This window comes from Caloenas nicobarica, chromosome 18 (assembly GCF_036013445.1).
Source record: "Caloenas nicobarica isolate bCalNic1 chromosome 18, bCalNic1.hap1, whole genome shotgun sequence".
Classification (NCBI taxonomy): domain Eukaryota; kingdom Metazoa; phylum Chordata; class Aves; order Columbiformes; family Columbidae; genus Caloenas; species Caloenas nicobarica.
The window spans coordinates 1,191,375-1,218,480 of record NC_088262.1 but is presented as its reverse complement, the minus strand read 5'-3'; the positions used below and the strand labels follow the sequence as shown (position 1 = coordinate 1,218,480).

The 27,106-nt window shown below is 55.1% G+C and overlaps 1 protein-coding gene across 1 annotated transcript; it reads left to right on the top strand.

Moving 5' to 3' along the window:
- Window positions 1-264: 264 nt before the first annotated feature.
- Window positions 265-26,730, top strand: NPLOC4 (NPL4 homolog, ubiquitin recognition factor). The gene is made up of 17 exons (XM_065647888.1): window positions 265-465; window positions 1,597-1,677; window positions 2,948-3,060; window positions 3,901-4,080; window positions 6,424-6,472; window positions 7,231-7,325; window positions 8,363-8,486; window positions 9,099-9,278; window positions 10,799-10,885; window positions 12,349-12,420; window positions 13,108-13,234; window positions 15,161-15,321; window positions 21,817-21,888; window positions 23,224-23,319; window positions 24,275-24,391; window positions 25,248-25,350; window positions 25,468-26,730. Exons 1-17 carry the CDS (start codon window positions 451-453, stop codon window positions 25,623-25,625), a joined length of 1,830 nt encoding a protein of 609 aa, XP_065503960.1. The 5' UTR covers window positions 265-450; the 3' UTR covers window positions 25,626-26,730.
- Window positions 26,731-27,106: the final 376 nt, after the last annotated feature.

Sequence of the window (27,106 nt, the reverse complement as noted above, 5' to 3'; positions counted from 1 at the left end):
CCACATCCTGCTGCGCGGTCCACGGGAGCCCACCCGAGCCCCGTGCAGGGGGCGAGGGGACACCGGGGACCCCACGCCCGGGCCGGGCCCCGCAGAGGCGACAGCCGGCGGGCCGGGTTGCGGGCGGAACGCAGGGGCGGTGCGGCGGCGGCGGGGGGGACGGCGGAGGCGGTGGCACCGAGGCAGCGCGGGGGACAACTGTGAGGGAGGCGCCGAGGCGGCAGGGGGCGCTGTGCCGGCGGACCGCCCCGCCCCGCCCGGGAACCCTCGGCCGGCGGAACGCGGGCGCTGGGGCGCGGGGCCCGGGCGGCGGTGGCGCAGGCGGCGGGCCGGGCCCGGAGGCGGCGGGCCGGAGCGGGCCGGAGCGGAGCGGGCCGGGCCGGGCCGGGCTGCGGCGGACGGGCCGGTGGCTGGGCGGCCGGCGAGCCCTGGGCCCCGGCGGGCAGCGCCATGGCGGAGACGATCGTGAGTGGGGCCCGGCGGCGGCGGCCGGGGGGCGGGGCGATGAGGCAGCAGATTCGTGTGGGTCGGCGGGGCCGCGCTCAGCCCGCACCGGCACCGCGCTCAGCCCGCACCGGCACCGCGCCGGGGCCGCGCCGGCCTCTGGGGACGGGCCGTCCCGCCGGGGGACGGGCCTGGCGGTGTCCGGGCCGGGCAGACCCCCGGAGCGGTGCCCCGGACGGTTCCCCGAGCGTTTGCCCCACGGAAGTGTCCCCGGAGCGGGGGAGGCGGCCGCGCTCAGCCCCAGCCGGAGAACGGGCCCGTCGGTACCGCCAAGGTGTCCCGGTACCGTCAGGCCGGGCTTCTCCCGTGCCGAAAGTTGGGAGAGTGTGAAGGGGCTCCTGGGGACAACACCGGGACACCGGCTGCCCCCCGCGCCCCCCCCGTGTCCCCCCGTTCAGGACACGCTGCATCCCGACCGTGTCGCCAGGTGAACGTGCCCTCAGAGCCCCTTGAGCCGCTTCCCTGGTCTGCGGCAGCACCGGGACGCTGGTGTTTGTGTTTGCGACTTCCCTGCCAGCGTGTGAAGGATCGTGCCTGGCCTTTTCCCCCAAAATCTGCCGGTTTTTCCCATCTCTGACTCCAGGCTGCAGCGAAACCGCTGCTGGGGGTTGCACAGGGGCAGCCTGAGCCTTGTGGCTCTTCTCCTCGTCTTTTCTTTAGTGATGGAAGCGGCAGGTCAGTAACGTGGGCTGGAACCCAGCGACAGCCCAGGTGCCCATTAGCACCCACTAAGCCAGCGTTCGCGTGTAGGCACCGAATAAATCATCCCACGGAAGCTCTTGATTCACCCTCCTTCAGAAAGGTTAATTCCATGTCTGAGGTCAGAGCTTTGACGAGAAAAGCAGCGTTAGCGTTCTTCTTGGTGCCAACTCCTTGCCGTGCCTCATGCATTAGGGAAATTCATCCCGCAGCATGCAGACGTCGCTCCGGTGCTGCCCTGCTGCTGGGAAATTACTTCCTTGTGCATTTGCAGCATTAAAAGCGGGAGGGAGGAGCGGTGGGGACGGTGTCTGTGAACCTCCAGCGTGGCTGTGAGCGCAGGGTGGGCTCTGTCCCCTGTCACTAGCTCGGGCTGTCCTCTTCACCCCACAGATAATCCGCGTGCAGTCGCCAGACGGAGTGAAGCGCATCACGGCCACGAAGCGAGAGACGGTGGCGACATTCCTCAAGAAGGTACCGGCAGCCTACCCGCGGGACCGGGCAGGGCTCTGGTGGCTCGCTCGCACTGGTGACACGTGTGTCACCTCACGGGGCAGATGCACTGATGGCAGCAAGGATTGGCATGCCTGGTGGAAAAGGGCATTTTATTGGTGTAGCCCAAACCAGTTTCCGGATGGAAAATGACAAAATTGATGGAGAAAACTTACTCAGCTTTTCAGCTGGAGTTTCCTGGGGTGGGAGCTTTCCTGGAGAGGAGAGGTTTTTAGTGTTCTCCCAAAGAAACGGCCACTGAGGAAACAGAGGCTGACAAAGACACAGGAAAGCTGATAGTCAAATCCTGCCACGAGGGACCGGCCTCTTCAGGTGTGACCCAGTGAAACTCAGCTGCTTGAGTTGTCCTTTCCATATCATTTGAATGTACTTTGTGTGCCGCTGGTTTTCCAGTATGGTTTTGGAGAGAGCAAGGAAGGGATTAAAGCGCGATCCGAAGGTGATATGAGAGCCTGCGGGGTCTCCTGGGGAAGATTTCCCCCCTGGGATGCGCAGAACACTCCAAGTGTTGGAGCTGTCATGTTTGGGGTTGGCTGTAGCTTGTTCTTTGCTCTGATGCAGCTGCTCAGTGTTTACAGTTTACTGTTTAAGAGCTCCTTCCCTCCTGGAGCTCTGCTGTAACCTGGAACCCTCAGATCAAGATTTCTTTGCTTCATCAGAGAAGTGCTCTGTGTTCTGTGCCTGCAGGGCTGTTCTCTCAGCTCAATTTCCTTTCCCCCTGCAAGGGGGAAGGGGTGCAGACCGAAACCTGCTGCCCTTTGTGAGTCATTTGCTTTGTTGGAAGCTAGAGCCCAGACAGCAGCCCCCACCCGAGCGAGCCCAAATCCTGACGGGTTTCAGGGCTGGGGCAGAGACACTGGCTGCAGCCTCTGAACAGTCTTACCCAAGGAGAAAAGCGTCGCTTTCCAAATCTGAGGAACCTGTGCAAAGCAAGCTGCTCAGTTTCAAGGGTTCGTATTACCCGGGGCAGAGTGGAACAATCACGCTTGCAACCGGCTACATCAGAACAAAAGCAGCAGCACTCACTGAAATTGCCTGTTCAGCTGGGGAAAACTGTATCCCCTTGCTGAGCTGAATGCAAGAAATGTTTGGATTTCTTCCCTAATATAGGGCTTACTCAAAGGTTTTGTAATAGAAGTTCCCTGGACTCAGCGCTTGCTCTGAGCAGCTTTTGGCATCTGACCGGGGCTGTAGGGTATCTTAAACCTTGTCATTCTTCTCTCTGTTTCAGGTTGCAAAAGAATTTGGTTTCAGGAATAATGGCTTTTCTGTCTACACCAATAGAAACAGGACAGGAGAGATCACGGCATCACAAAACAAATCCCTCAACCTACTGAAAATCAAGTGAGTGCTGACAGAGCCACTGCGGGTGCAGGGTTTTTACACTGGGTTCTTCCTCCCTGCGCTGCCCCGAGCTCTCCCCTCCGGAGCGGCGTTGGTGTCACGGTGCAGCAGTCCTGGCTTTCTGCTGTCACCTGCCAGCTCCCAGAAGAGACAAACTTGACTGATGTGCTGAAACGGGGGCGGTCAAAACATCTACGTGCGAGGCTCTGGCGGCCGTTCTTAGGTCGCTCCTGGCCTTGTGGTTTGCCTGCCGTGGTGCAGCAGCAGCAGGGCTCCTTCTGATCTCTCCCAGCCCCAGCGAGCTCCCTCAGCCCAGCTTTCCCTCACCCTCTGCTTTTTTTCCGGCATTGGAGCCAGAGTCTGACGGTCCCCTGTGCAGAGCTGGGGTTCCTGCCTGCTCTAGGCAGGTGCAAAATGGTGTGATCACATCGTGATTGGTTGGGAATCTCTTCATTCTGTTCACCTGGAGGATAATGTTAAACTGACTAAAAGTACAAGAACTGTTACCACCTGTTGCAACTTGTTGCTTGCCTGTCAGTGCTGGCATCTGCGACCCGAGGGATCCACGCTGGTCCCTCTCCCTGCTGGAGCTGTTGCTTCTCTCTATAGGCTCCTTTCACCTTTTCTTCATCTTTTTTTCTCTCGGTCCTATCTCCTGATGAAAAGATTTGCATTTGTTGTGTGAATGACCCAAGTAGTGGAAAGGTGGCTAAAGGAATGGCATCGGACTGCCACGTTTGCTAGTCCATTTATTGTTTGTAATAAATTACATGCTGGTCTGTGTTCCGGGAGGTCCAGCAGCAGGTCCCGCTAGCCGTGTGTTGTGTTTCCTCCCCGCAGGCATGGCGATATGCTGTTTCTCTACCCCTCGAGCCCAGCTGGCTCCTCCTCAGAGACCATGGACACCTCTGTCTCCCAAAGCCTGCGGCCTGTGGGGGCCCCCCAGGTGGTGGAAGACGAGATCGACCAGTATCTGATCAAACAGGATGGGAAGATTTACCGAAATCGAGACCAGCAGCTGTAAGTAGAAGGCAGATTTTGTTCCTGCCAGCACATCTGTGCCTCAGCAGAGCTTGTGACATCTCGTCTGAAAGCGGCGGCCAGGAAGCGCTACGGGAACTGGCCCCCGCGCTCTGCCCTGTCCCTCGCTGCCTCAGGAGCGTTCGCAAGGGAAAACAGCCCTTGCCATTGTCCTGGGAGGTTAAATCGAGCCGAGAAAGGAAGCAGATACCAAAATCCCAGGGTCTTTGCCAGGAAGGACTCATTCAGAGCATCTATTGTTGTGACCAAGGTGGCCCCTGCTATGGGGCTTGTGATCGTATATTTTTTGCTCCTGAAACATTAGGAATTCTCTAGACTAAAATGAAAACTTCAAATTCTTCCCCGGGATGTCCTGGCAGGCAGTGCTGTGCAGCCGTACGAGGTTATGCTCTCTGTGTGGCACGTGGCTTAATAAGCAGGAGCCCGCTGTCTGCAGGAGCTTCTGTTCCACATGGTCCCAGCTGCAGCTCCCTGTGGTCGGGGTGCGGGCGGCAGGGCCAGGTCTCCATCCCGCAGGAGATGGACAGGGAAACGTGCTTCCCGCCAGAGCCGCTGCCTCGGCATCGCCCAGCCGGCAGCGAGGAGTGCCAGGGTCGCGTTTGGCGTTGAAATCTCTGTCAGAGTGGAGACGTGGGCTCTGCTGCCTTGTCTGGCCGCCGTGCAGAGCCGGCACGGCCCCAGCACGCTGCGGTTGTATGCGGCTCCTCAGCAGCACTTCTGGGTCTTCAATCTGGCCGCTCCTTAGAAAGGAAAAGCAAAGAAGTGAAGGCAAAACCAAAGAAGTGAGTGGGAATATCCAGTGGCAGGGAGACTTGGGTCTCTGCCCACTTGCCTTTTTGGCTTCCTTTCCATCATATGCCTTTCTAACCTTTCTGTGAAACCGAGGAATCCATTTTGCTCACAGAAATGCGGCGTGGTCTTGCTTTGCCAAAACTTTTAGCTGCAAGAGGCTTAGATAAACAAAGCAGTTTGTATGTTTTGTAGAAGTAATAATACAATGGTGAGTTAATACCACCGTAAACCTGCCATGGTGCTGCTAAAATGTCCCTCTCTGGATGGCTGGTTTTTATCGCTCGTCATTAACAATGTCCCAGTTGGGTCCTGGGCTGGTGTCTGTCCCGGTTGTGGCCTTGGGGCTGGACTCTCTGCAAAGTAACTTCTGAAAGGGCTGGAGTGAAAATTTTAAAGGCAAGCAGGAATTCCTTGTAAAACCAAGCCACTCGCCCTTCCCCGTTGTGTTGGCTTCCGCGTGGTTTATCTTTAGTGCTGCAGCAGCAAGGAAGTTTGGAGAGATGTCGCCTTTATAGGGAAAATCGTATCTAACTTTTCCAGGCTGGCGATAAACGAGGGAAATGTCACATTATTGAAACAATAGAGGCAAAACCTATCACTCCACGGCAAAAACATTGTCTTTAACTCGACCACATTTTTCAAAAGAATAAAGGAAGGTATTGTTCTCAGCAGGAGCCGCAGCGCAGGGCTGGGTATTTATGAGCGATGAGTGTGTCTGGGCTCGTTCTGCATGTGAGTGCGGATCGGTGTAACCATGCGGGGATGCTGGCGTGCGGCTGAGTGCATCACCCGCCTTAGTGCTCTCTGTGCATTATCTGCCACAATCCTTCGTTAAAAGCAACACTGCAACCGGATCCCGGCTGTTTTGTCTTTACAAGAGCCAAAGTCCGTGCTCCTCTCTAGAGACCTCCCTTTGAAAACCAGCACCGACCTAGTGCTGGGGCAGAGGTGAGGGGGGAATTTTTTTGTTGTTTTGGGGTTGTTTTTTTTTTAAAGTGATCACCTCAAAAGATGTTTTCCCCTCTGTTTTGTAACTTTACCCAGCAGGTCTTTATCTGTCCGATAAACACGTGCTTCCCTGTTTGTTCCAGACCATCCTCTAGCGACTGATAAAAGATGAATGTTTTAGTTGTCTTTTTGTTCAAACCACCCTGGCCAGCCCTGTGACGTAGATTTGAAATTCTTTGAATCGAAACACAACCCCGGTGCAGGGTTGTAAAACTTGAGAAGCTGCGACCTGAGGTGGGTTCAGGCGGCTGCTCGGGGAGAAGAGCCAGCGCCACAGACAGCGGGAGGGTTTGATCTTGACCTGGGACTCTCGGATTTAACCTGAAGCTGTTGCTGTCTCTTTATGTGAAATTATCTTGTGGTGGCCTCTCTGTAATATTCCTCGGTGGCTGGAGAGTTGCTTGGAGCTGTATGATTGTACAGATCTTCCACACCAAAACCATTAGTCTGGAGTAACTTTTACAGCCTGACTTTTCCATTATTAAACAAGATTTAACGCTGCTTCTCTTTCTCTTTGCGCAGGTGTCGCCACGGCCCCTTGGGCAAATGTGTGCACTGTGTACCGCTGGAGGTAAGAGCCCAAGAACCTGCTCTAGAGACTCCCGCAGACTCCCACAGTGCTCTTGGGTTCGGTTTCTCCTGGTGTGGACGCTTTTGCCCAGAGCGCTGCCCGTACGGAGCTGTCAGCTCAGGGTCGGAATCCCAACAAAGGCACCAGTCGCATCCAGGAGCGCTAAAGCTCGGGGCCTTCACACCCCTGGGTTTGTTCTGGTTAATGCTCTGGTTTTCTGTAGTAATGAGTTTAACAGAAAGCGCTTTATAAAAGTTTTCCTCCCTCTTCACTCTCCCCTGGATCTTCTTGTTTCATCCCCTCTCATGGATCCCAGCGCTCCCCAGTTTAACCACGTATTATTCGGGTTGAGGGCAGCGTTAGTAATGCCTGCAAATGTGCAGTATAATTTATGGCACGAAGCGGCGATCCCTCCAAAGTCGCTGCGTTCTCGGGAGGTTCTTTGGCCATGTTTGAGCAGCTGGGCTTTTTGTTTGTTGTTGGATATTGAAAAGAAAAAGCATTTTGCCTTTGAGGCTCATCCTGATTTGTGGAGCCAGCCTGTTATAAAAGTAGGAGGCGATAATAAAAGCGGCTGTTGTAAAGCCCCACTGTTTCTGTCCCAGCAGTAGCTGCCTTGAGAATGAGCCTAAATTCTCCTGATTGTTTCCACATTGAGAGTGAGTGGGGTTGACTCTAGAACATCCATTTGTTTAGCGCTTGGTGTATTATCAGGCAGGTGTCTGACCTGGCTTTTCTTTGTGTGGTGTTTTTGGCAGCCTTTTGATGAGGATTATTTAAACCATCTGGAGCCTCCTGTGAAGCACATGTCGTTCCATGCCTACATCAGGAAGCTGACCGGAGGGGCGGACAAGTAAGAAAATCTCTGTTTAAGGGAATCTAGTTGTAGCTGCTTTTTAAAAATATAAATGAAAGTACAGACAGATCTCACCAGAGTAGTGTTGGATACAACTGTTGAATGGCAAACCGAGGAGAAAACAGCATGTTAAAAAAAAAAAAAAAAAAAAAAGGGAAAGAAAAAAAGTCTATATTTGGGGTTTGTTTATAATTTTCTTTTTTTGTGTGGTGATGTAATTGCTTCGAGGAAACACTATTGCTGGGGGGAGAAGGCCAGGGGGAAGGAAGGGGATTCCATAATGATACCAAGCTCCGAGCCTGGGTCTCAAACCTCGTGGAGAGGCACTGGGACTGTGGAGAGCTTTTACCAGTGGCTTTTGTTACCTACAAACATGACCAGGACAGAATGATGAGCCTGACAGTCCTCAGGGCCTGATTCTGCTCTGTCCCGTGCTCCCCGTGTTCTTAGCGAAACCTTTTCTTGTCGTGGTGCCGTGATTCACCACCCGGTAACTGGCAAATGAGGCGTCCAGCCCCATGATGGGGTGGAGATGCTGTGGTGATACGGGCCAGGGAAGTGCTGAGAATAAATAAGTTATGCAGAGGCGAGACCTTGTCCCTGCTATTCCTAAGTGCCATTGGGATTTTTGTCATGTCTTTGTGAGATGCAGCTCAGGGCCATAACACTTTAATTTGCGGGGAGCTTCCCTTTGCAGGAAGCCTTGTGCGCACGGAAGAAGCTCTAATTTGCCCTGGCAGGATCATCTATTACTTCCCACGTGCTGCATCAATTATTTAAGCAGGGTCCCATGAGTTTTGTGTCTCTGTTCTTGCTTGAATATCTGCTCTGGAGCCGCTAAGTGGACAGCAGAGGTTTTTGGGGAGCACAGGAGCAGAATGTCCCCTGTGGGGGTTTGCAGGGGCTTGGGGATCCTCTGAAGATGCAAAGCGTTGGTGCCTCCGTGTCTCCTCTGCCCTGCTCCTTTCCAGCCACTTTCAAGACCCAAAAGCATTTACTGTGGTAACAGCCACCTTCTGTTTTCCTTCTTGCAGGGGGAAATTTGTCGCCCTGGAAAACATCAGCTGCAAGATCAAATCAGGCTGCGAAGGGCACCCTCCGTGGCCAGAAGGCATCTGCACCAAGTGCCAGCCAAGCGCCATCACTCTCAACAGACAGGTGAGACGCAGCTTGGGGAGCCCTTCTGCTTAAAGCTGAGAAGGGGCTTGGCTTTTCTTTTTGGAGAGATGACTTCAGGAGCAGCCAACTTGGAGCAGGGAGCCTTTGCGTATTGGCCGTTGTTGGGGAAATGGCTGTTAAGGTCTTCAGTCCTTGCAGAAAAGGGCTCCAAAATGTGTCTGGTTCAGCAGTTTCCTTTCGTGTGGAGGACGCCTGAGCTGGCACCGCCAGCGACGAATCTCCGCTCTTTTTCCTTCTGGGATCCAAAAGGCCACCCACTGTTTCTTCTTGTTTCCTCTTAAATTTCAGTGTCTTTTTTTAGCTGCAAAGGCTCTTGGAGTAGGGGCCGTAGGGACCCAAATTAGTGGGGTGCTGGGGGTGCTCAGCACCTCCCCACGCTCCAGCCCGCGGTGGGTTCTGCTGCAGGGCCAGGAGCGGTGCCGGGGGGAACGCTGCGGCAGAGGGGAGGGAGCTGGGTAGAAGCTTCTGTGTCCCCGTTTTGGGGGATCCGGCTGTAATGGGGTGATGTGTGTGTCCTGGGAAGGTGTTGGTGATAGGCAAAGTAACCGGACCACGCCGAGGATGGCCTGACGCTTGAACTTTGTCAAACAGAAATACAGGCATGTTGACAACATCATGTTTGAGAACCACACAATTGCAGATCGCTTCCTCGACTTCTGGCGGAAGACGGGAAACCAACATCTCGGGTATCTGTACGGCCGGTACACAGAGCACAAGGACATCCCTCTGGGGATCCGCGCAGAGGTCGCTGCCATCTACGAACCCCCACAGGTAAAAGCTGCTGCCGCAGCATCGCTGTCAACTCATAAAGATAATCAGGGAACACGGAAACGCTTTTGGGTTTGGGAAGCCTCACACAGTATTTCCAGCTGCAGCTCCATAAGGAAAATGGTCCCATGAAAAAGATGTTGTGATTTGTGTCTTTGTGTGTGTCACTGCCACTGAAAGAGCTTTAAAACCCAGATTTGCTTTTTGTTAATTTTCACGTTTTTTTGACATTACCCTGCACTCGAATGGTTTAAGGCTAGGGCAACTTCTTAATAGCTGATTTCACTTTTCATGTTTGTTTGATTTACTGGATTTCCAAGCCTGTGGCATGGAACAGCTTGGAAACAAATTCTCTGCTAGGAAAAAAAAGTTGCACCCTTGCTTCGATTTCTTACCAGCTCTCTGGTAAAATGTAAGTGGTTTAATTACACAGAAACGAAGTCTGCTGCCTTGAGTGAGAGGCCGAGGATGAGATATGGTGCCTCGGAGCAGCCGGGAGTCCCCACTAGATGGTGCACGGCACCACACGGCACGGCACAGCACCGCGCTTGGCACAGCACGGCACAGCCGAGTCCTGCCAGAGCGGGTCCCGCCGAGCCCGGGCTCCCGGGAAACCCAAAAGCTGAATTTGGTGTCAGAGAGCTGAAAAACAGAGCTGGAAAAGCCGCGCTGCCCACAACACAAGGCTCAGCTTGGAGCTACCTTTGCCTTCTGGCTCCTTCGCTGCTGATCAAAGTCACTTCTCTAAGTGTGAGCACTACATATACAAACATATCATGGTGCGTCATATGTTTTCTCCCTCTTGATGATTTCTGCAGGGTTGCTGGAGTAAAATGCAACAGGCTTGTCTGTGGAAAAAACCTAAATGGTTGGGAGTGCGTGTGTGAGAGCGGAATTGCAAAACACTTTTAAGTTCTTCCCTTTCTTTCCAATACGAGCAGAGCCATGCCCTGTATTGTCTCAGTATGGCTGTTAAGCCCCTGCTTCGGAAGTTGTGCACAGCAAAAGCAAGGCAGGTTTTGCCCTCCTGGTGAGCAGTCCCTGCCGTGCTTCTCTACACAGCGTCTCTCTACACGAGAAAGCTCTGAAGCGCACCCAGGTGTCGTGTTTTCCAGAGCACAGGGGAACCCTGGGCATGGGCTCTTGGACTCGCTGGATTTCTGCCTCTCTGCCGCTCAGCAATTCCAACAAACGAAGTGATGGCACCAAACTGGCAGGTTGAACACAGAGCTTTGGAAAATTTGTATAATCTCTCGCCTTTTCCAAAGCGCTCGGAAACAGCAATGGCCTGTTTGTAAATGCTGAGTCTTTCATTCATAAAGCCAGACGGAGTTTGCAAACATAGCTGAAGGGCTGCGACGGGATGGGTCTGTGAATACAGGAGGTCTCTGGGGTGAAACCCATCAGCAGTGATGCCGAGGCGAAACCTAGAGCTCTGCTCCCGTCCTCTGCCTCACTCCTGGCAAGAAGGGCACCGCATTTTTTCCTGTTCCGTTTTACTAGCGAGTTTTTCTTTGCCACAGATCGGTACACAGAACAGCCTGGAGATCCTGGACGATCCGAAAGCCGAGGTCGTGGATGAGATCGCTGCAAAGCTGGGACTGAGAAAGGTTAGGATGTTGGGGGATTTCATGGATCTTTGCGTGGCAATGGAGAAAGTCGCCGGCAGTTCTCTTCAGCTCCACGGGGTTATTCAAGACCGCTGGGGCACATCTGAGATGCGTCGGTAACTCTTACACTTTTAGGTATGAAAACCAAAATGAGAGCGTTTTCCTCAGCACGAGCACCTCGCAGGGCTGTGCAGCTGAAGTCAGCGGTCCTCGGGCATGGGGGACATCAAAGGGAGTAGCAAAGAAGGAGAAACATGATTTTCCCTTTATTTCTCCTCAGATAGGAGCCGTGTCTGGTAGCATGTCCTTGGTGAGTGCTAATTTGGCACAGATGTAGCTGGAGTTGCCTTCTGAGTTTGTTCTTTTGAAGGGATCTGTGCTCCACTTCCAGGAGCAGAGGATCCTGCGTGGTTTTTATTCTCCTCTGTGGGGTCCGTGCACCCGCAGCCTGCCAGACCCCCGGGTGTCGGGATCCAGCGGTTTGCTGATTCCGCTCAAACCTGGACTGATATTTTCTGGTTTGGGGAATCTGTTGGTATCGCGTGAATACCGGGAATGAGATGTACACAAACAAGATTTGACTTGCTAAAGAAAACACAAATCAGAAAAGGCTCGGCACAGTAGACTGTAAACATCTGCCGGGAGGCCTTTTGTTCTCTGCAGATAAGATCTTCAGCATTTTGCCAGTGTCTGAGGCAAAGTTTCTGTGTGTTATTTATTTCCACACTTTTCCCCTGCTCCTCACATCAGATATTTTTAATCAATATGACTTAGCATGTAGTGCCCTGCTGGCTGCAGGTTTTTGTCTGTCTGGGCTCTGCTGGGAACCTGAATCAGCAGTTCCCCTCGGAAGGGTTAATGCTGGGGAGCTGTTTTTAGCACGTGTGCAGCGGGTTCACACAGCGGTGTGTGTGTACACATCCCCGCTCCGATCTGCAAACAATGCAGAAAGCAGGAATGTGTTTTTTGGACCGGAGCAGGCTCTGAGTTGGAATGAATCATACTCCAGTGGGAACGTATGAGCTTTATCTTAACTAGCGACTGCAAGCTTCAAAATGAGATCATGTGAGCCGCTCTGTCATCTGCTGGCACTGCCGACGCCGCTTTGCTCAGAACGCTCGATAGGAAATGCTTTTTGCTGTGGGTGGGAGGAGAAAGCGGCTCAGAGGCCTCTTACAGCCTCCAGATCTTTCCATGAAAAAATATTCCGTAGTGAAACATCAAGCTGCAGGTGCCGCCGGGCCGCCAGCTGGCACGCTGCTCCTGGAAATGGGATGGAAAGGAGCCCGGCACAGCTGGGAGAGCCATTTCCTTCAGCAGTGGGGCTGCCAGCGGCCAAGAACATCGTGTCCCACTAGGAGAAAATGTATCAGCTCTCTTCTGGTTTGGTTTGTGTGGTTTTTGTTGTGTGTTGTGGGTTTTTTTTTTCTTAAAGCAACTTTTTCCGTAACACTTCTTTACAGGTTGGCTGGATATTCACTGATCTGGTCTCTGAAGACACACGGAAAGGGACCGTTCGGTACAGCAGAAACAAGGTGAGATTCAAGTGTGCGGCTCATCACAGCTGCTGGCGCTGAGGGTTCGTGTCACCGCGTAACCGCGGCTGTGCCGAGCCCAGGGCTGAGCCAGGGCAGCGCGGGGCTGCAGGTGACGCTGCCACAGGAGTTCTCCTGAAATGTGGTTTTTCAGAAGGAAAAAGAGCTGGAGCTTGAAGGGCACTGGTAGGGGTTGGAAGCTGTTTGGGTAGCACGCAGAGCTGCCTGCCGTCCTTCAGCCGCCTGCTTTAAGAAAATGGTGCTTGTGGTTTAAAAAAATTTAGTAGAGTGGAGGGAGTGGGGTGTGAGGTGCAAATCCAGTGAGCAAAAGTGACTCAGTGCGAGGACGTGCCTGTGGGCTGGGCTCTGTGAGGTACACATGGCTCACACTTGGACCTTTTCAGCTTCCTGTAATTCTAAAATCAATGGTGTCCCTATTTGGAAAATGAAACTCTCTTTTAAAAACAAAAAATGTGCGTGTAAAGGTGGGTGGAACTAGAAGTGGGACAGTCCTTCTGGCGAGGGCCAGGCCCAGGGCTGGAGAGCTGACATGTCACATTCCTTCCCCAGTTTCTGCAGCAACTTTCTCCGAAAGCGTGTTTCACTGGGGTGGGGGCGGTTTCCTTTGGCTGCAGACCAGGTTACACCGCGTTGGCCTTTTTATTGACATTTCTGCTCTTCCCTCAGGACACGTATTATCTCAGTGCAGAAGAGTGCATCACAGCTGGACACTTTCAGAACCAGCAGCCCAACATCTGTCGCCTTTCTCCAGATGGTCATTTTGGATCCAAGTTTGTCACAGTTGTGGCTACAGGTACAAACTGGCCTCGGCTTGTCCGGGCGCTCTCGGTTACACGTGAATTATCTCTTGTTAATAGCAGAAGAATATGCAGCTCTGTCAGAAGTCAGACGTCCTGGTCCCCATCTGTCCTATTTAACAAGAGTTCTGCCTTGCTCTGTCAAGTAAAATACTTTTTTATGTTCCTTTGCTATCTTCTCGACAATTATTTACCCTGTCCCCTGCAGGAAAGTTATTTGAGGCTCAGACCTGGAGCATCCGTCTCTCTGATCCAGAAAGCATTTTTTGCCTGCAGCCAGGGGGAACAACTGTCGCTCGCTTTGCTGTTTCGAATCCTGAAGCCCCAGTTTCTGCTGCCTGAAAGCGGCAGTGCAGAACCGCGGCAATCCCGGTCCTCATGGCTCCTCTGGCTGCTTCAGCGTAGAGGAGGGACCTTTATCTCCCTTGTGTCGCTCTCAGGGAAACCTTTATGTAGGATGCTGTGCTCTCCCATGCATGGAAACTTGATGTTGTTTGCCTGAATAAAACAGAGTAGCCTGCAAAATGCTTTGCTTTGTCACCTCTGATTTTAGCCATTTTCACAGCGAGTCTCCAAAGGCCCCGTGGAACAGTGTTGGAAGTTCAATCCGCCGTTCTCCACGGGATGACACGTGTATTTATTTAACATTTCCCTGGAGCAGATACACTGGGTTCTGGGTCTGGTTAACTCAACGAAAAGAACGCGTGACTTCCAAATAGCATCCAGTGTGAAAACCGAAAGTGTGATATTATGTTCCCTCCTCTGAGCCCAGGTTTTGTAAGTGTTCCCAGAGCCTTTTGCAGTGAAAACGCTCTCTCAGTTACCGGGCCTGTGCGATCAGACAGCTGCCCATGCATTCCAGACTGCTAAACGCATCCATCTTTCATTGAAGATAGATGTGTATCTCACTTGCTCTTTTTTTTTTTTTTTGTTATTTATTTCTGGTTAGTTTTTGGGGTTTGTTTTTAAACAAGGTATTTTACTGAGAAAATGCTGGCTGGCGTTTTTCAGGCCTTCCCTGTGTCTATGTTTAATTTCTAGGAGTGTTTGTTCTGGAGCAGTGAGTGATTGAGGTTAGAGATCAAAGGGTAGACAGCGAATATTTCCTCTCTTCTGTTCCAGATAATTTAATTGTCTTCTGTTGAATCAGCCCATCAGGTTTCTATTTAAACACTTGATTCCTTCCTTTTGTGCCTCATAAATATATTTGGATAGTTTGCACCAACTTTTTCTTTAAATCCTCTACATGGATTAATTCCTATCCCCTCCTGAATTCCTAGGTTTGGAAACGGTAACGTTTTCCTACCATCTGTCTGTATCTTCTCTTTCCAGTTGTATTCTAATGACACATGACCTGGTGTTGCTTACATTATCCAAATTACAGTGCCAAGCATGTGAGCCAGGGTCTTAACTTCCACTTTCCATGTCAGGTTTCCACCAGGCCATCCATTACAGGCTGAGAAAACACTTTTTCTTTTTGGGCCTGACGTGACGAGGCGACCAACCCTGAACCTGCGGCTCGTGCTCCCGTGGAAAGGAAAGGGGCTCCCAGGAGCTCTTTGCCTGGGTTTGCTTCCAAAAAGAGGAGAGACCCGCGGGTGCTGGGAGGGCGATGCTACCAGGAGCTTCCAGAGGGCAACTCCGCCTCTTGTCAGCTCCTGGCACAGCGCTCTGGCTGCCGCTCCAGGGCTCTGTCCTGTTAAGCCAGCTGTGAAAATGGCTGTTACTAAAGAAATGTAGAAGTTAGGGGGATTCTTGCCTAGAAATCCTCCCTACACAGCAGTACCAGCAGTTTCATCTTTCCGTTCTTCACTATTAGCAAGACCATCGTGTTCAATGTTACTCTTTTTGTCCCATCTCTCCAGGTTACGCCGGGCAAATCACTCGTGTGGAATTTTCTTAACCAGCCTTTTCTCTTCCAGGTGGTCCCGACAACCAGGTCCACTTCGAGGGCTACCAGGTCTCGAATCAGTGCATGGCGCTGGTTCGGGACGAGTGTCTGCTGCCATGCCGGGACGCGCCGGAGCTGGGCTACGCCAAGGAGTCCAGCAGCGAGCAGTACGTGCCCGACGTCTTCTACAAGGTAAGGGCTGCCTGGCTCTGCGTGGGGGGAGCCGCAGAAACGGCTCTGCCACGCGTCTGGAAACCAGCACGGCCAGCTCAGGAAAGGATGTTCTTTGAGGTCTGAACTATTTTCAGTAGTAACCGTTCGCCACATGTCTGCAAAGTAATTGCATCAGCTCCGTTTCCCCCTCGTAAACGTGGTGGTTTGGTTTCCAGCACGGCAGTAGCCATTGGCTGTCCAGCTTCTAAACGAGGTCTGCAGCGATCCACCGAGAGCCCCAAATTGACCTCCTCTTCCCTGTTTGTCGGCAGTGTTTGTCACACTGCTTTGTTGATTTTAATTCACTCGTGTATGACGCGCTAACCGGGACCGACTGGGCAGCAGATGCGAGCAAAGGCAGCGTAGTTTGTGCAGCAAGAGGAGGGGCAGCCCCGTGCGTGCTCGTCTGCCACAAGACGCGGGTGTGGAGGCTTTGGGAGCGAGAGCAGGACCAGGGTGTGCCCCTGGCTTTTCTTCTGGTATCGGGGTCACCACCTGCGCCCCGTTCCTGTTCCCGGGTCAGGCAGCCAGCTCCAAACACCGGTCCCAAGGAGCAGCAGGGGGGACGTGCGTCCAGAGCAGATCCAAAATACTCTTAGGTGAAGCTTCATGCAGGAGCGCTGCTGGCGACCTGTCTGCTGCGGGTCGCAGTGGTTTGCTGGTGATGAATGGGCTGTCGTCGTTCCCCTGACAGTTGTGTCTGGAGATCTGCAGCCCCGCTGTGTCTGCGGGGCCAAGCTAGAAACTTGGGGACAGGATCTCTGCAGAGGTCAATAGCACTGCCTCTCAAACGTGGGGATGGCGCTGCCCCGTGAGCAAGGACAGAGGCATTAATTAATGGCTATCCATCATCCAAGTTAGTTATCTCGTTCTTGCCTGCGATACTCACAGCCCGCAGCTCTCCCGCTGCCTGTATTAAAGCTGTTCGTTAAGGAGCAGAGGACAAGCAAAGCTTCCTTTGGGACAACCGCGCTGGTCAAAACACTCCAGTATGTCCTGAACCCAAGGCTGGGAAATGCTGGCCTGGGTGAATCAGCCCGTGAGGCTCCGTTTTCCCCCTCCACCCCTTAGCGCCGAACTGCACCTGGGAATGAGGAACGCTTCGTGGCCAAATTCAGTGCCGGAGGGGAAAGGTAGATGGAATTAGCGCCTTTTCCCTTTGCACTCAGGTCACTCAGAGGAGCTGATAAGGCAGGTCTGATTTAGCTCCGTTGGAGCTCGGCTGTGCGAGGGTTGGCCCTGATGTGCGGATGAGCTCATTCCTGGCGGCTGCGGCGCTGTGCCGTGCCGTGCCACGCGCGGGGTGCAGCTCGGGGGAGGTCTCACAGGTCTGGGTGCCACATGTGGGGCCACCCCGGGTGCTGGGAGCAGCAGGAACTGGCGGGTGTTCCCATGAGGGCTTCGCTCCCATCTGTAATGCGAAGCAGCGAGATAAACAGAATGCGAACGGATGGTTCCAGCCTTCTGTGGAAATTTCCATGAACCACTGATTCACTGGGTCGGGCTGCAGCTTATTTCATGTTTTATAACTTTATCCATGATTGCATTTTTCACGATGTGCTCAAGGAAGGCTCGAGCACTGCTCTGGCGGGAGTAATTGTCCTTCAGACTTAAACGTGCTTGGCTATAGGATCTCTTAATTTTTTTGGAATGTTCTTAAATCGATGGAAAGCTTAGTCACTGCTGGCTTTGAGAGCCTTTGGGGTCTTGTTAAATGTGCGAGGCTTGAGGTCAGAGACACTACCTCATGGTTACTGGGCTGGTGACAGCGGCGGGGTCAGAGCGGTGGTTAAATGGAAAAAGAGGAGCCCAGGGCTGGGCAGAGAGTGGCTGGTTCAGGGTCCAGCACCCGCTCCCCCTTTCTCCACGGAACCCGCGGAAGCCGAGCAGCTTTGTCCCCCGTCCTCGACGTGGGGGTTCCCCTCTGTGCTGCCCCCCAACTCCCTTTGGGCAGAAAGCTGCGCTTTTGGAGTGATCGTGGCATTTTGTCTTGGACTGAGAGGCTGTCACTGGTAGAGAGAAAAGTCCAGATATCTATTTCTGCGTAATACACAAGTATGCATTTGAAATGCCCTTTGGGATGAACGGAGAGATACAAATTTATTCTAATTGGATGAGAACCAGAAGGGCCATGTTTGTGGAGTACAGATGTAGTTATAGAACAACGACGCATCCAGATGCAAGGCCTGGTCTGTGGAACCCTCGTGTCTGCCCAGAGCAGGGCCGGGCAGCGCTCACCGCGGGTCGGCAGAGGTGCTGTGTTGGCACATCCAGTGCAGTGCAAGCCCACGGCTACGTGTTGGTCACGTTGTTCGGGATGTCTCGCACCTCCGCTCGCAGCAGGCGTTGTTTTTTTCAGCGCTGACTGTTAAAATGCACCTGGACTGGAGCTGCGGGTCGCTCCTGCAGCGCTGCGGGCAGCGGAGCTGCGGCTGCGGGGATGTCACTGCGCAGGTGACGAGCTGCACGGGAGGAGGAGCGGCTGCCTTTGCCCAGCAAGCTGCTTTTCTTTGGTTTGCACCACATTTCGTGCTTGTGGAGCAGGAGCAGGGGTACCCTGTCCCCTGGGGCCATGGCTGGTCTTGCCCCAACGCAACTCACCTCCTTTTCTTCCGTGGAAATAGGAAAACTGATGGCGCTGGCGTTGTCCTTGGGAGGTGAGATGTTTTTCCTGAGGCCTCCAGCCTTGTGATTTCCCTATCTCTTTCCTGTTCTCTGTGTTGGCCACCAGCCCCGCTGCTTAGCGGAACCACCCCGGTGGAACTGGCAGTGAGCGCTTTCTACACACGGCCGTTGCTTTCCTGGCTCCTGAAGGCTGGAGTTATGCTCTGATGTGACAGTCAAGGGCTTTAGGGACCACGAGCACAAGTTACTTTACTCTGAGATGCCTCTCCAGGTAAGATCAGCCAGAAGGAAGAAAACGTCCCCCTGACCTGCCGGGTTGTGTGCAAAGCGTCACAGCGCAGCGCTGCTTCTAATTCCAACGTTGCACAACCTGCACGCGCTCCTTGGCAAGGTCAGTGCAACGAAACTCGTGAAGGAGTCCCTCTTGTCGAGACACGGGCACACGAGTCGGGGTAACCGGGCTCTTTGAGAGTGAAGATGTCGATGTTGCAATGGCCACTTCACTCCGTTTCTCAGCCGGGTGAGGGAGAGCCCAGCTGAGTGTTGCATATGGGCGTTTTCCATTCGCTCTGCCCTCAAGCCATGTCCTGTGTCCATCTGGTTCTAGAAAATAACCAGACTGATTTTGATTCCACTGAGAATGTACCTTCCAGCCCGTGGGTTGGTTATTCCGTGCCTGAGCGTTGCCCGGCTGCTCCCCGCAGAGCCATGCACTCTGCTCCACCTTTAATTTCTTGGGCTTATTGACCTCATGCTGAACAGAGGAAAGAGGTGGTCGTATTTTACAGACCCTTTGAAACACTTTAATAATTGGGTTTCGGGACTGCCTTTGTCTCTTATCACAGGTAATTGTGTCAGCTTAGTGCAAACACGAAGATGTCATCCTCGCCATGAGTAGCATTTTACAGCTGCCTTAATGTTTCCCCAGAGCTTCTTTGGGATGGTGTAAGATGAAAGCACTTCACAATGGCACAAACATTGTGAAAGAGCCATTTGCCCTCGCAGAGTCCTGCATATGCCCTGTGAGTGACACCAGCTGAGCCTCGGCTCCTCCTCTGCTGTGTCTGGTCCCTCTGGCCCCGCGGAGCCCCCGGCGCAGGCGCCGCTTCTCTTAGAGCCGAAGGGGAGTCTGAGCCGGGCTGTCCCCACGTGTCACTGCCGCCCATTTGCTTTGGAATCCTCTGCCCAGGGAAGACATGAGAGCTGCGCTGAGGCTCCGCGGGGTTTTCGCTGACAGCGAAGGGCTTCCCTGGCTGGGCTCCCTCCGGCGGGTCGCCTTGGGCTGGAAAAGCCGTCTTAGCCTTAAATGTCCCAGCTGCTCTTGGGAGGAGGAGGATGCGTTATTAGCTCGCGAAGAGTCTCCTGAGAAGGGTTTCAACTCTCGCTGACCTATTGCTCGCTCTTAGGAAAGTCGCTTTGTGTCTGTGCGTCAGCCGCTCTTGTCTGTGCGAGGGGCCAGGGCTACCCGGTGAAGCTCTTGGAAACTGGACAGGGAGGAGCAAAGCTGGGCTTTATGAACGCGCGGAAAGGACAGACAGCGGCTCGACAACGCGGTACCTTCGGCAGAGCGAGCCTGCGGTGAAGACAGCAGGTGTGGGGTGCTGAGCTGCCCCGGGACGTGGAGCCACGGCCTCTATTGTTCTGCACTCGCCCGCTCTGCTCACCCTCGACCAAAATCCCCGGAGCCTTTCTGGCAGTGCTGTGGGGGCGTGTGCCGCACCAGGCATGCTCCAGCCATCGCACCCATCCCCTTCCCTCTTTGACCTCATCCCTCTGCAGCTTCTGCCTCCAAACCGCGGTCTGAACGTCTCTAATTGCAGCGTCTGCTGCACCCTCCAGTTTTCTCCTCTCTTCAGGACGATTCACTGTCCATATGCTCCGGGCCTTGCTGCTTCATTTATATCCAGAAGCCAAATACTTGCACCATCGTTAACCACTTCCTGGCCCCCTTGCGGTGCAGTTGCCGCTGGGTGTTTGTGGCTCCCGGGTGGCAGCACTAACATGCGGAGGGGGCCCAGCGGTGCCGAGCTCAGGATGAAGATGTCTTTTTCCCAGCTCGGCGTTTGTTAAGGTCTTTAAAACGTAATTGCCTAATAAAATGGTGCGTGGGGGTTGGAGAAGAGTGCCAGTGTTTGGGGGGGTCTGTCCGGGGAGGGGCAGGGTTGGGTGCATCCTCGGCTTGAGCGAGGTCCCAGCTTGGGGGGACAGTCTGGTGCACGTCTTGAAGGCCCTAGCAGCATGACATTAAAAAGAAGGCATTTAACATGGAAATCCCCAGAGGCGGAGATTAAAGCGAACAGGTGCTGGAAAAATGTTTCTGCATATTAGAACTTAATTAGATTTGAAAATGAATTCCAGATGGGCTCATTATGGGTGAGTTGTTGCAGGTTCGTTCTTGCAGGGCAGGATTGTGTTTGGGAAGCTGATTCGGTCTGATCAGGTTTGATTCCCGGCTCTTGCCATATCACCAAGATCTCGTGGCAGTTTTAGCTCTCGGGTCCTGTGATCTCCCTGCAAAGGCTCCGCGTCTCCTCCGGCCCCTGTCAGAGCCGCAGAGATCTGAGGCCACAAGCCACTGGCCCCGTTGCAGAAATAACCGCGGGGCCAACAACCTGTCATGTTCAAGGAGAAAAGATCCTTATCAGAATTGCTTTTAAAAAGGAGCTTCAAAGACTGGAAGGTAGATTTTTGTACCGTTCCTGGGGACAGAGGGTGCTCGGGGAGGGGCTGGGATGGGGGCTGTGCCGGGGAGTGACGTGCCGGAGCCTGCTCGGACGATCCCTGCCGGTGCGCGGGCGGGCAGAGCGGGTGCTGGCCGCCGTGCCGCATACTTGTGCTGTGTAAATACCGGCGTAACCAAGAAACGCTGATAGCGGGGAAGTGGCGTGTGCCGGGAGAAAACGCGGCTGGGAGAGGAGGGTGTCAGCCCAGGAACTGCCGCTCCGAACCCCGCGGGGCTTGCGGCCGAGCTCCCCAAACCACCGCGCTCTGGGGGTGACGGCTCCACCGGCAGCGCCGGCTGGGGCTGCCGAGAGCGCAGTGAATGTAACTGCAGTGTAAGGTCCCTGATTGGAAATTATGGGCGTATGATTTATATGGGGCTCAGTGAATGATTTATAACATGTTAACTGATGATTTAGGTAGAAAATACAACCCCCTCTTACAGAGTCTTTAATGAAAAGTGTCAGTTCTCATGAATTTATTTCTGAAGCTGTGTTTGAACTCGGCATGTTTGACATAAATCACGTCTAATTGTCATTTTATGATTAATGAACATATGCTGGCCGTTTTTCTCCATAATTAAACTTTATGTTCAATTCATCTGGCAAAGCAAAACAAGTTCCTGCGTTGTGATACGCGGCTCCTCAGGTCCGCGTGTGAGAAAGCGCCTGGATTGCCAGTTCCCAGGCGAGGGCTGGATGGGAGGCTCGTGGCCGGTTTTGCAGAAAGTCGGGTTTGCCTTGGCTGAGGAAGCAGCTGTGGCACCGTCCCTCCCTTTTCAGACGGTGCTGCTCCCTAAATGGCATTTACGCTTCTTAAATAACACCGGGCACCTCTGTGGTGGGGATGAGTGAGGCCAAGGGCACCAAGGTGGGTGGTGCCCACGCACTCCTGTGGCTCGCGGGGGAACAGAGGCCGTGGCCGACGGGGTCACCGAGCTCCCTGTCCCCGGACAGCGGGGATTCGGGCAGCTCCACAGCACCAGCCACACACCAGCAGGTTCCTTCCCACCCCCGAGTGATCTGCCAGGGCTGGGGATCCCCGGGCGCCACGTGGGCACCGCTGGGTGGGATCCCTCAGGCTTCACACAATTCCATGTGAGGAATAACAAGACTCCTCTTCTTTCAGGACATAGACAAGTTTGGCAACGAGATCACCCAGCTGGCTCGCCCGCTCCCGGTCGAGTACCTCATCATAGACGTGAGTATTCGCCTCACTCATTTGCTCGCAGCAGGAGACAGGGCGGAGCAAAGTTCTTAATGCACCTTGAAAATTCATGTTGGGGGTGATTCACAGGACAGATTTTCTTCCTTTCTCCTTTCCCCTCCGCTGCCAGACACCCGTAGCGCAGAGGCTGCTGTGCTGTGGGGTAACTGCCGTGCTCTGGGGACCCAAGTGGCACCAGGGGACGCACTGGGAAGTCACTGCCCGGTGTCTCATCAGGGCTCGGAGCTGGCACGTGGCCACATGCCGGGGAAGCCGCCAGCCCCACGGATGTGTGTGCCGGGCACTGCCTCACCGAGAGCTCGTTAGAGAGCTCCAGTTGTCTGTCACTGAGCAGCAATTAAGGATCCGGCTCCTTTCGGTGACTCAGCAGAGCAGGTCGGTTGTACAGAAATGCCTTTTCCTGGGGGAGGGAGTTCCCATACTCTGCCTTTTGGCTTGAAAGGAAACTGTTACGGTGTGGAAGGCAGGAAAGCAAATAATTCAGATGACAGATGATATTGCTGGAGTTAGAGGTGATGCCAATAACGATTAAATCCACCTGGAGCAAGCAGTCTGCCCCTGGCAGAGGGAAGCTGGCAGCCCGCAGCCTCCCCTGCCTCGTCCTTCTGCCCCGTTCACTCTCTGCTGTGTGTGTCGCTTATCAGAGTGACTCAGGCTGACACGGGGACGTGGGACTCACACGGAGAAATGTTGTGTCAGGAACAACGGGCTCATTGTGTGGGGCCCACGGACGCCCCATGCTAGTTGGCAGTGCTGGAGCGTGTTTATTGCTCCAGTAGTAAAGGCATCTGCTTCTGGGCTACCTGGGGTGTAATTAAGATGAAAACAGATTGATGGAAAATGCAGTTAGGAGCAGTCTGGAAAGCTGCATTTCTGAAACAACTTGTATTATCTCTTTTTTTTTTTTTTTTTCCTTAAAAAGGCATTATTCCAGCTAATACTGTCCTGGCAGGTATTTCTGCATTTCTGCTTACAAAGGTATTCACCGACAGGGCTCAGCAGTCAGGAACTGACACTTTAAAGCCCCAGAATCAGGACAGGTGTGAATGTCATTCGCAGCCCCAAACACCAGCTGGGGAGCTCAGTAACTTGGGCACACCATGTCCCCCCACGCCCATCCCTTTGGCGCGGGGCGGCAGGGCCAGCGCACCCCGAGCACGGGGTGACTGCAGGGAAGTCTGGGCCCCCGTTCCAGCCCCGAATGATGTGCAGCCCCGGCTGCTCTCGATTGTCAGGAGCTTTGCTTCCCATATCCCGCCTGCCTCTCCTGCTGCCAGCGCTCTGACCGCCCTTTCTTGGACTTTTTAGATTACAACGACTTTCCCCAAGGATCCTGTCTACACTTTTTCTATTTCTCAAAATCCATTCCCCATTGAGAACCGCGATGTGCTGGGAGAGACTCAGGTAAGGAGCAATTCACAGCAAAGCTGTTCCGTACAGATGGGTCATCTGTCTCCCTTACTGGTATCTGCAGAGACAGCTCCAGTTGTGCCCTTAAATCACCCCGTCGCGGTTCAGCCCAGCGCTTGCCAAACGTCTGGCTGCCGATGGCTTCGCTCAGTGACGGGGACCGGGGCCCCCTGAGCCCCCAGGCAGCACCGGACAGGTCAGGGCGCTCCGGCCCCATGGTGACAACCCAGGACCCGCTTCTCCCTGCGGACGGGAGCGGGACAGGGTCTGTTCTCCAGCTCCGAGAGCACTGAGTTCTCTTTCTGGGTGGATTTTTAAAACGCGGAGGCCATTTACTGCGAGAGGCCCGTAGCACTGAGCAGAGGCAGCTGCCCGACAGCCCCAGGCGCTCGCTGGGTGTTGCCAGCACATGGAACTCGAGTTGCTTTAAAGCAGCAACAGCTTGTTCCTCTAAGGAGGCCGAGCCAAAGATGTCACGGGCTTCCTCCAAAAGTCATCACGAGAACGGGGTCGCCGCCCGTGTGTCTGCAGCGTGGGAGAGGTCGGCTGTCCAGCAGCAGCTTCGGTGCTCGGTTCTGAGGCCACCCTGGGTTTGAGAGCAGGGAAAAAGAGGTGGCTGGGGAGGAAGGGGCTGCTCTGTCCTCAGCTGCCTCTTTTCCTCAGGGACAGGGCTTTGAGCTTAGCTGACCGGCCTCTGCTCAGTTTCTCTTGCTCCAAGATCCACTCTGGGGTGGTTCAGGTGCTGGGATGGGACAGCTGGTGCGGGCACAAAGATGCTGTTCTCTGGAAGCTGTTGGCTGGAACTGGGGCAGGCAGCCTGGGCTCTAACTCCAGGGGTGTCCCGGCACATTCAGTCAGTGCCCAAAAGAGACAAGAGTGTTACAAACAGGAAAACAAAGTTATCACGTGGGGGAAGTGACTTGACTTTATTATTGTCCACTCTCTCTAGGACTTCCACAGCTTGGCCACGTACCTGTCCCAAAATACTTCCTCCATTTTCCTAGACGTCATTTCTGATTTCCATCTGCTCCTCTTCCTGGTTACCAACGAGGTGATGCCTCTGCGGGTATGTACCGTGGAGGAGAGCGTCGTGTCAGCATCCCCAGGGCCCTGAGCTCCTCCCGGGGCGTCACTTCTGTGTGTGAGGTGACAGACCCGCTGCCAGCCCTGGGTGCCTGTGCAGGGCCGTGCGGCTGCCCAGCGCCTCTTCCAGGCCGAGCTGTTGGTTGAAGGTTTAAAAAGTGAAAGCAAAGCCCCTGACTAGTCCAAGAGCTGCTCCAAGCAGCGCGGGGGTGGTTGTTCGCGCGGTCACAGAGCGGGCAGAGCCAACTTGGCTGCAGCTCCGAGAGCTGGAAACATTTGTAAAAAATATCTGGGGATCAGAAATTCCTGTTGTAATGATAACGAGATCAGAGCCCCCCAAATCTCGGTGAGGCAAACGACTTCCTGGCTGCACCGCTCTTGGCCGGGCACCGGGGGCTTGGCAGCTGCCCAGGGCCCCGGTTCACATCTGCACGGCCGGACCTGCCCGGGGTGAACTGCGTGCCAGCAAACGGGCCACGTGTGTGCCAGAGGTTCCTGGGGCGCCAGGCAGGCCCTGGGCAGCTGGAGATCAGGCTGGGGCTGGCATGCTCTGGCACGGTGGGTTTGTACCGCAAGGAGTCGGGCTTGACCCTCAGAGAGATGCTGCTTTGGTGATAAACCTCCTCCCTGTGGAGAAAAGGGGAAGCGTTTGGGTTTTAGGGGTAAGTCTGAATGCTGGGGGGAGCAAAAGGGATAAACTGCATCATGCTCCCTGCCTGTGACCAACCCTGGTGGCACCCAAAGGGGCAGCAGCTGGGACTCGTGGCCATGGCTGGTGGCACTGCCAGCCTGGGTGCCAGAGCAGCGTCCAGCACTGATTTCCCTCTTACCATTTCCAGGACAGCATCAGCTTGTTGCTGGAAGCTGTGAGGACCAAGAACGAGGAGCTGGCACAGACCTGGAAGAAATCAGAGCAGTGGGCAACCATCGAGCAGCTCTGCAGTAAGAATGGGGGGCCCTGGGGAAGGGGGTCCCTCGGGGAGGGGGTCCCAGGGCAGGCAGGACCTGCCTTGTCCCAGCGCTCCCCGCACTCTGACAGGCTCGCTCTCTCTCCCGCAGGCACGGTGGGTGTGCAGATCTCAGGACTGCAGGAGTACGGTGCTGTGGGTGGCTCGGCGCACGCTGCCTCGGCGGCCGTCTGGGCCTGCCAGCACTGCACCTTCATGAACCAGCCGGGCACGGACCACTGCGAGATGTGCAGCCTGCCCCGGACCTAGCCGCGCCGGCTCCGCGCCAGCGCCAATACAGAGCAAAGCCTCGAGCAGCAGCAGTGGTGCTTGTCCCTTCCCCATCCTCCCTTCTGCTTCCCCCACTTGGGTCCCTCCTAGGTGCGGAGCCAGGCAGAGGGTGACTCCGGCTTCTCCCCAGTTACCCCTCGCAGGAGCTGGGAGCCCCAGCTTTATCGTGCTGCCTGGGAAACAAACGCTTAACCTCAGCCCAACCTCAGCCTTTGCCGCACAGGGCTGGGCTGTCCCCCCACCACCCCCAGCTGCTGCCCTGGGCTGTTCTGGGGACTTGGGGGGGCTGTGGGCAGCCGGGCCCCCTCCCTCCCTGCCCACTTACCTGCCCAGAGCAGCCTCCTGGGCTTGGCATCTTGACCGCAGCTTTGCTCCCCTTTCCCCACTCGCCTGGGTCGCTGCTGCCAGCCATGGGTGCCCGGGTGCCGGCAGCTTTCGTGGTAAACGGCCCCGGCAGAGCAAGCAGACACCTGGCACCAGTGCCAGGCCAGACATGGCTCTGCCAGGCTGAGCCCCGTGCGCTGGCACCACTCCCAGAGCAGGACAGGCCCCCCTGGCACCAGGCAAGGGGTAGGCATGTGCCAGCTCTGGCTTGGCACCGCTCCAGCAGCACGCACGGCACCGAGCCCTGCTCGCTCCCTCTCCTGCGCTGGGCACCCCGAGTCCAGAGGCTGTTGGGGCTGGGGAGGGGACAGGGAGGTGACTGCGGTGCCCTGGGGGCTCAGCCCTCTCCCAGGGCCCTGGCACAGAGTCCCCCAACCCCACCGCTGTGGGTTCAGGCCTTAATTAACCCCCTGGGGCACCAGTTCCAGCACTGCCCCATGCCCTGCTCATCGGAGGTCCCTGTGAAGCAGGGACCCCATGTTGCAAACGGCCACCCTGACCCCCCACTGCTGCCGGTGAGCGCCTGCCTGAGCTCTGCTGAAGGCTCCATCCCACCGGTGTTACCGGAGCGGCTGTGCGGCCCCAGGGGCTGTGGTTTGCTTTTCCCCGCGGTTTGCTGGTGTGTGGGGCTGCGGTGCTGGACTGGGCTGACCCAGGCGCAGGGTCTGTGAGTAGCATTGAATAAAAGCACCTGAAAAGAGACGCCGGCACCACGCGTCCTGCGCCACGGGCTGCGCTGGGCTGGGGGGACCGGGGGCATGTTGAGCTCCAGGCACTCGGCACCCTGTCCCCTGACCGCGGCTCCTCCAGACGGTCTGTTTGCAATCAGCGCTCGGCCATGTGCGGCTGGGCCCCGCGCCAGCCCAACGCCTTCAAAAGGGACGGCAGGAGCTGTGCGGAGCCAGAGCTGGGGGAGCTAAGCCGGGGAGCCGGAGCGGCTGCCGTGTCCACGCCGGCGGGGCCGCGCTCAGGTGGGTGGCAGGAAGGGCGCGGATGGTGCCACGTGCCCAGCCTGGCCCTTGGGGACATGACACCTCTTGGGGTGCTGGTGCAGTTGGGGACGCGGTGTCCCCGCT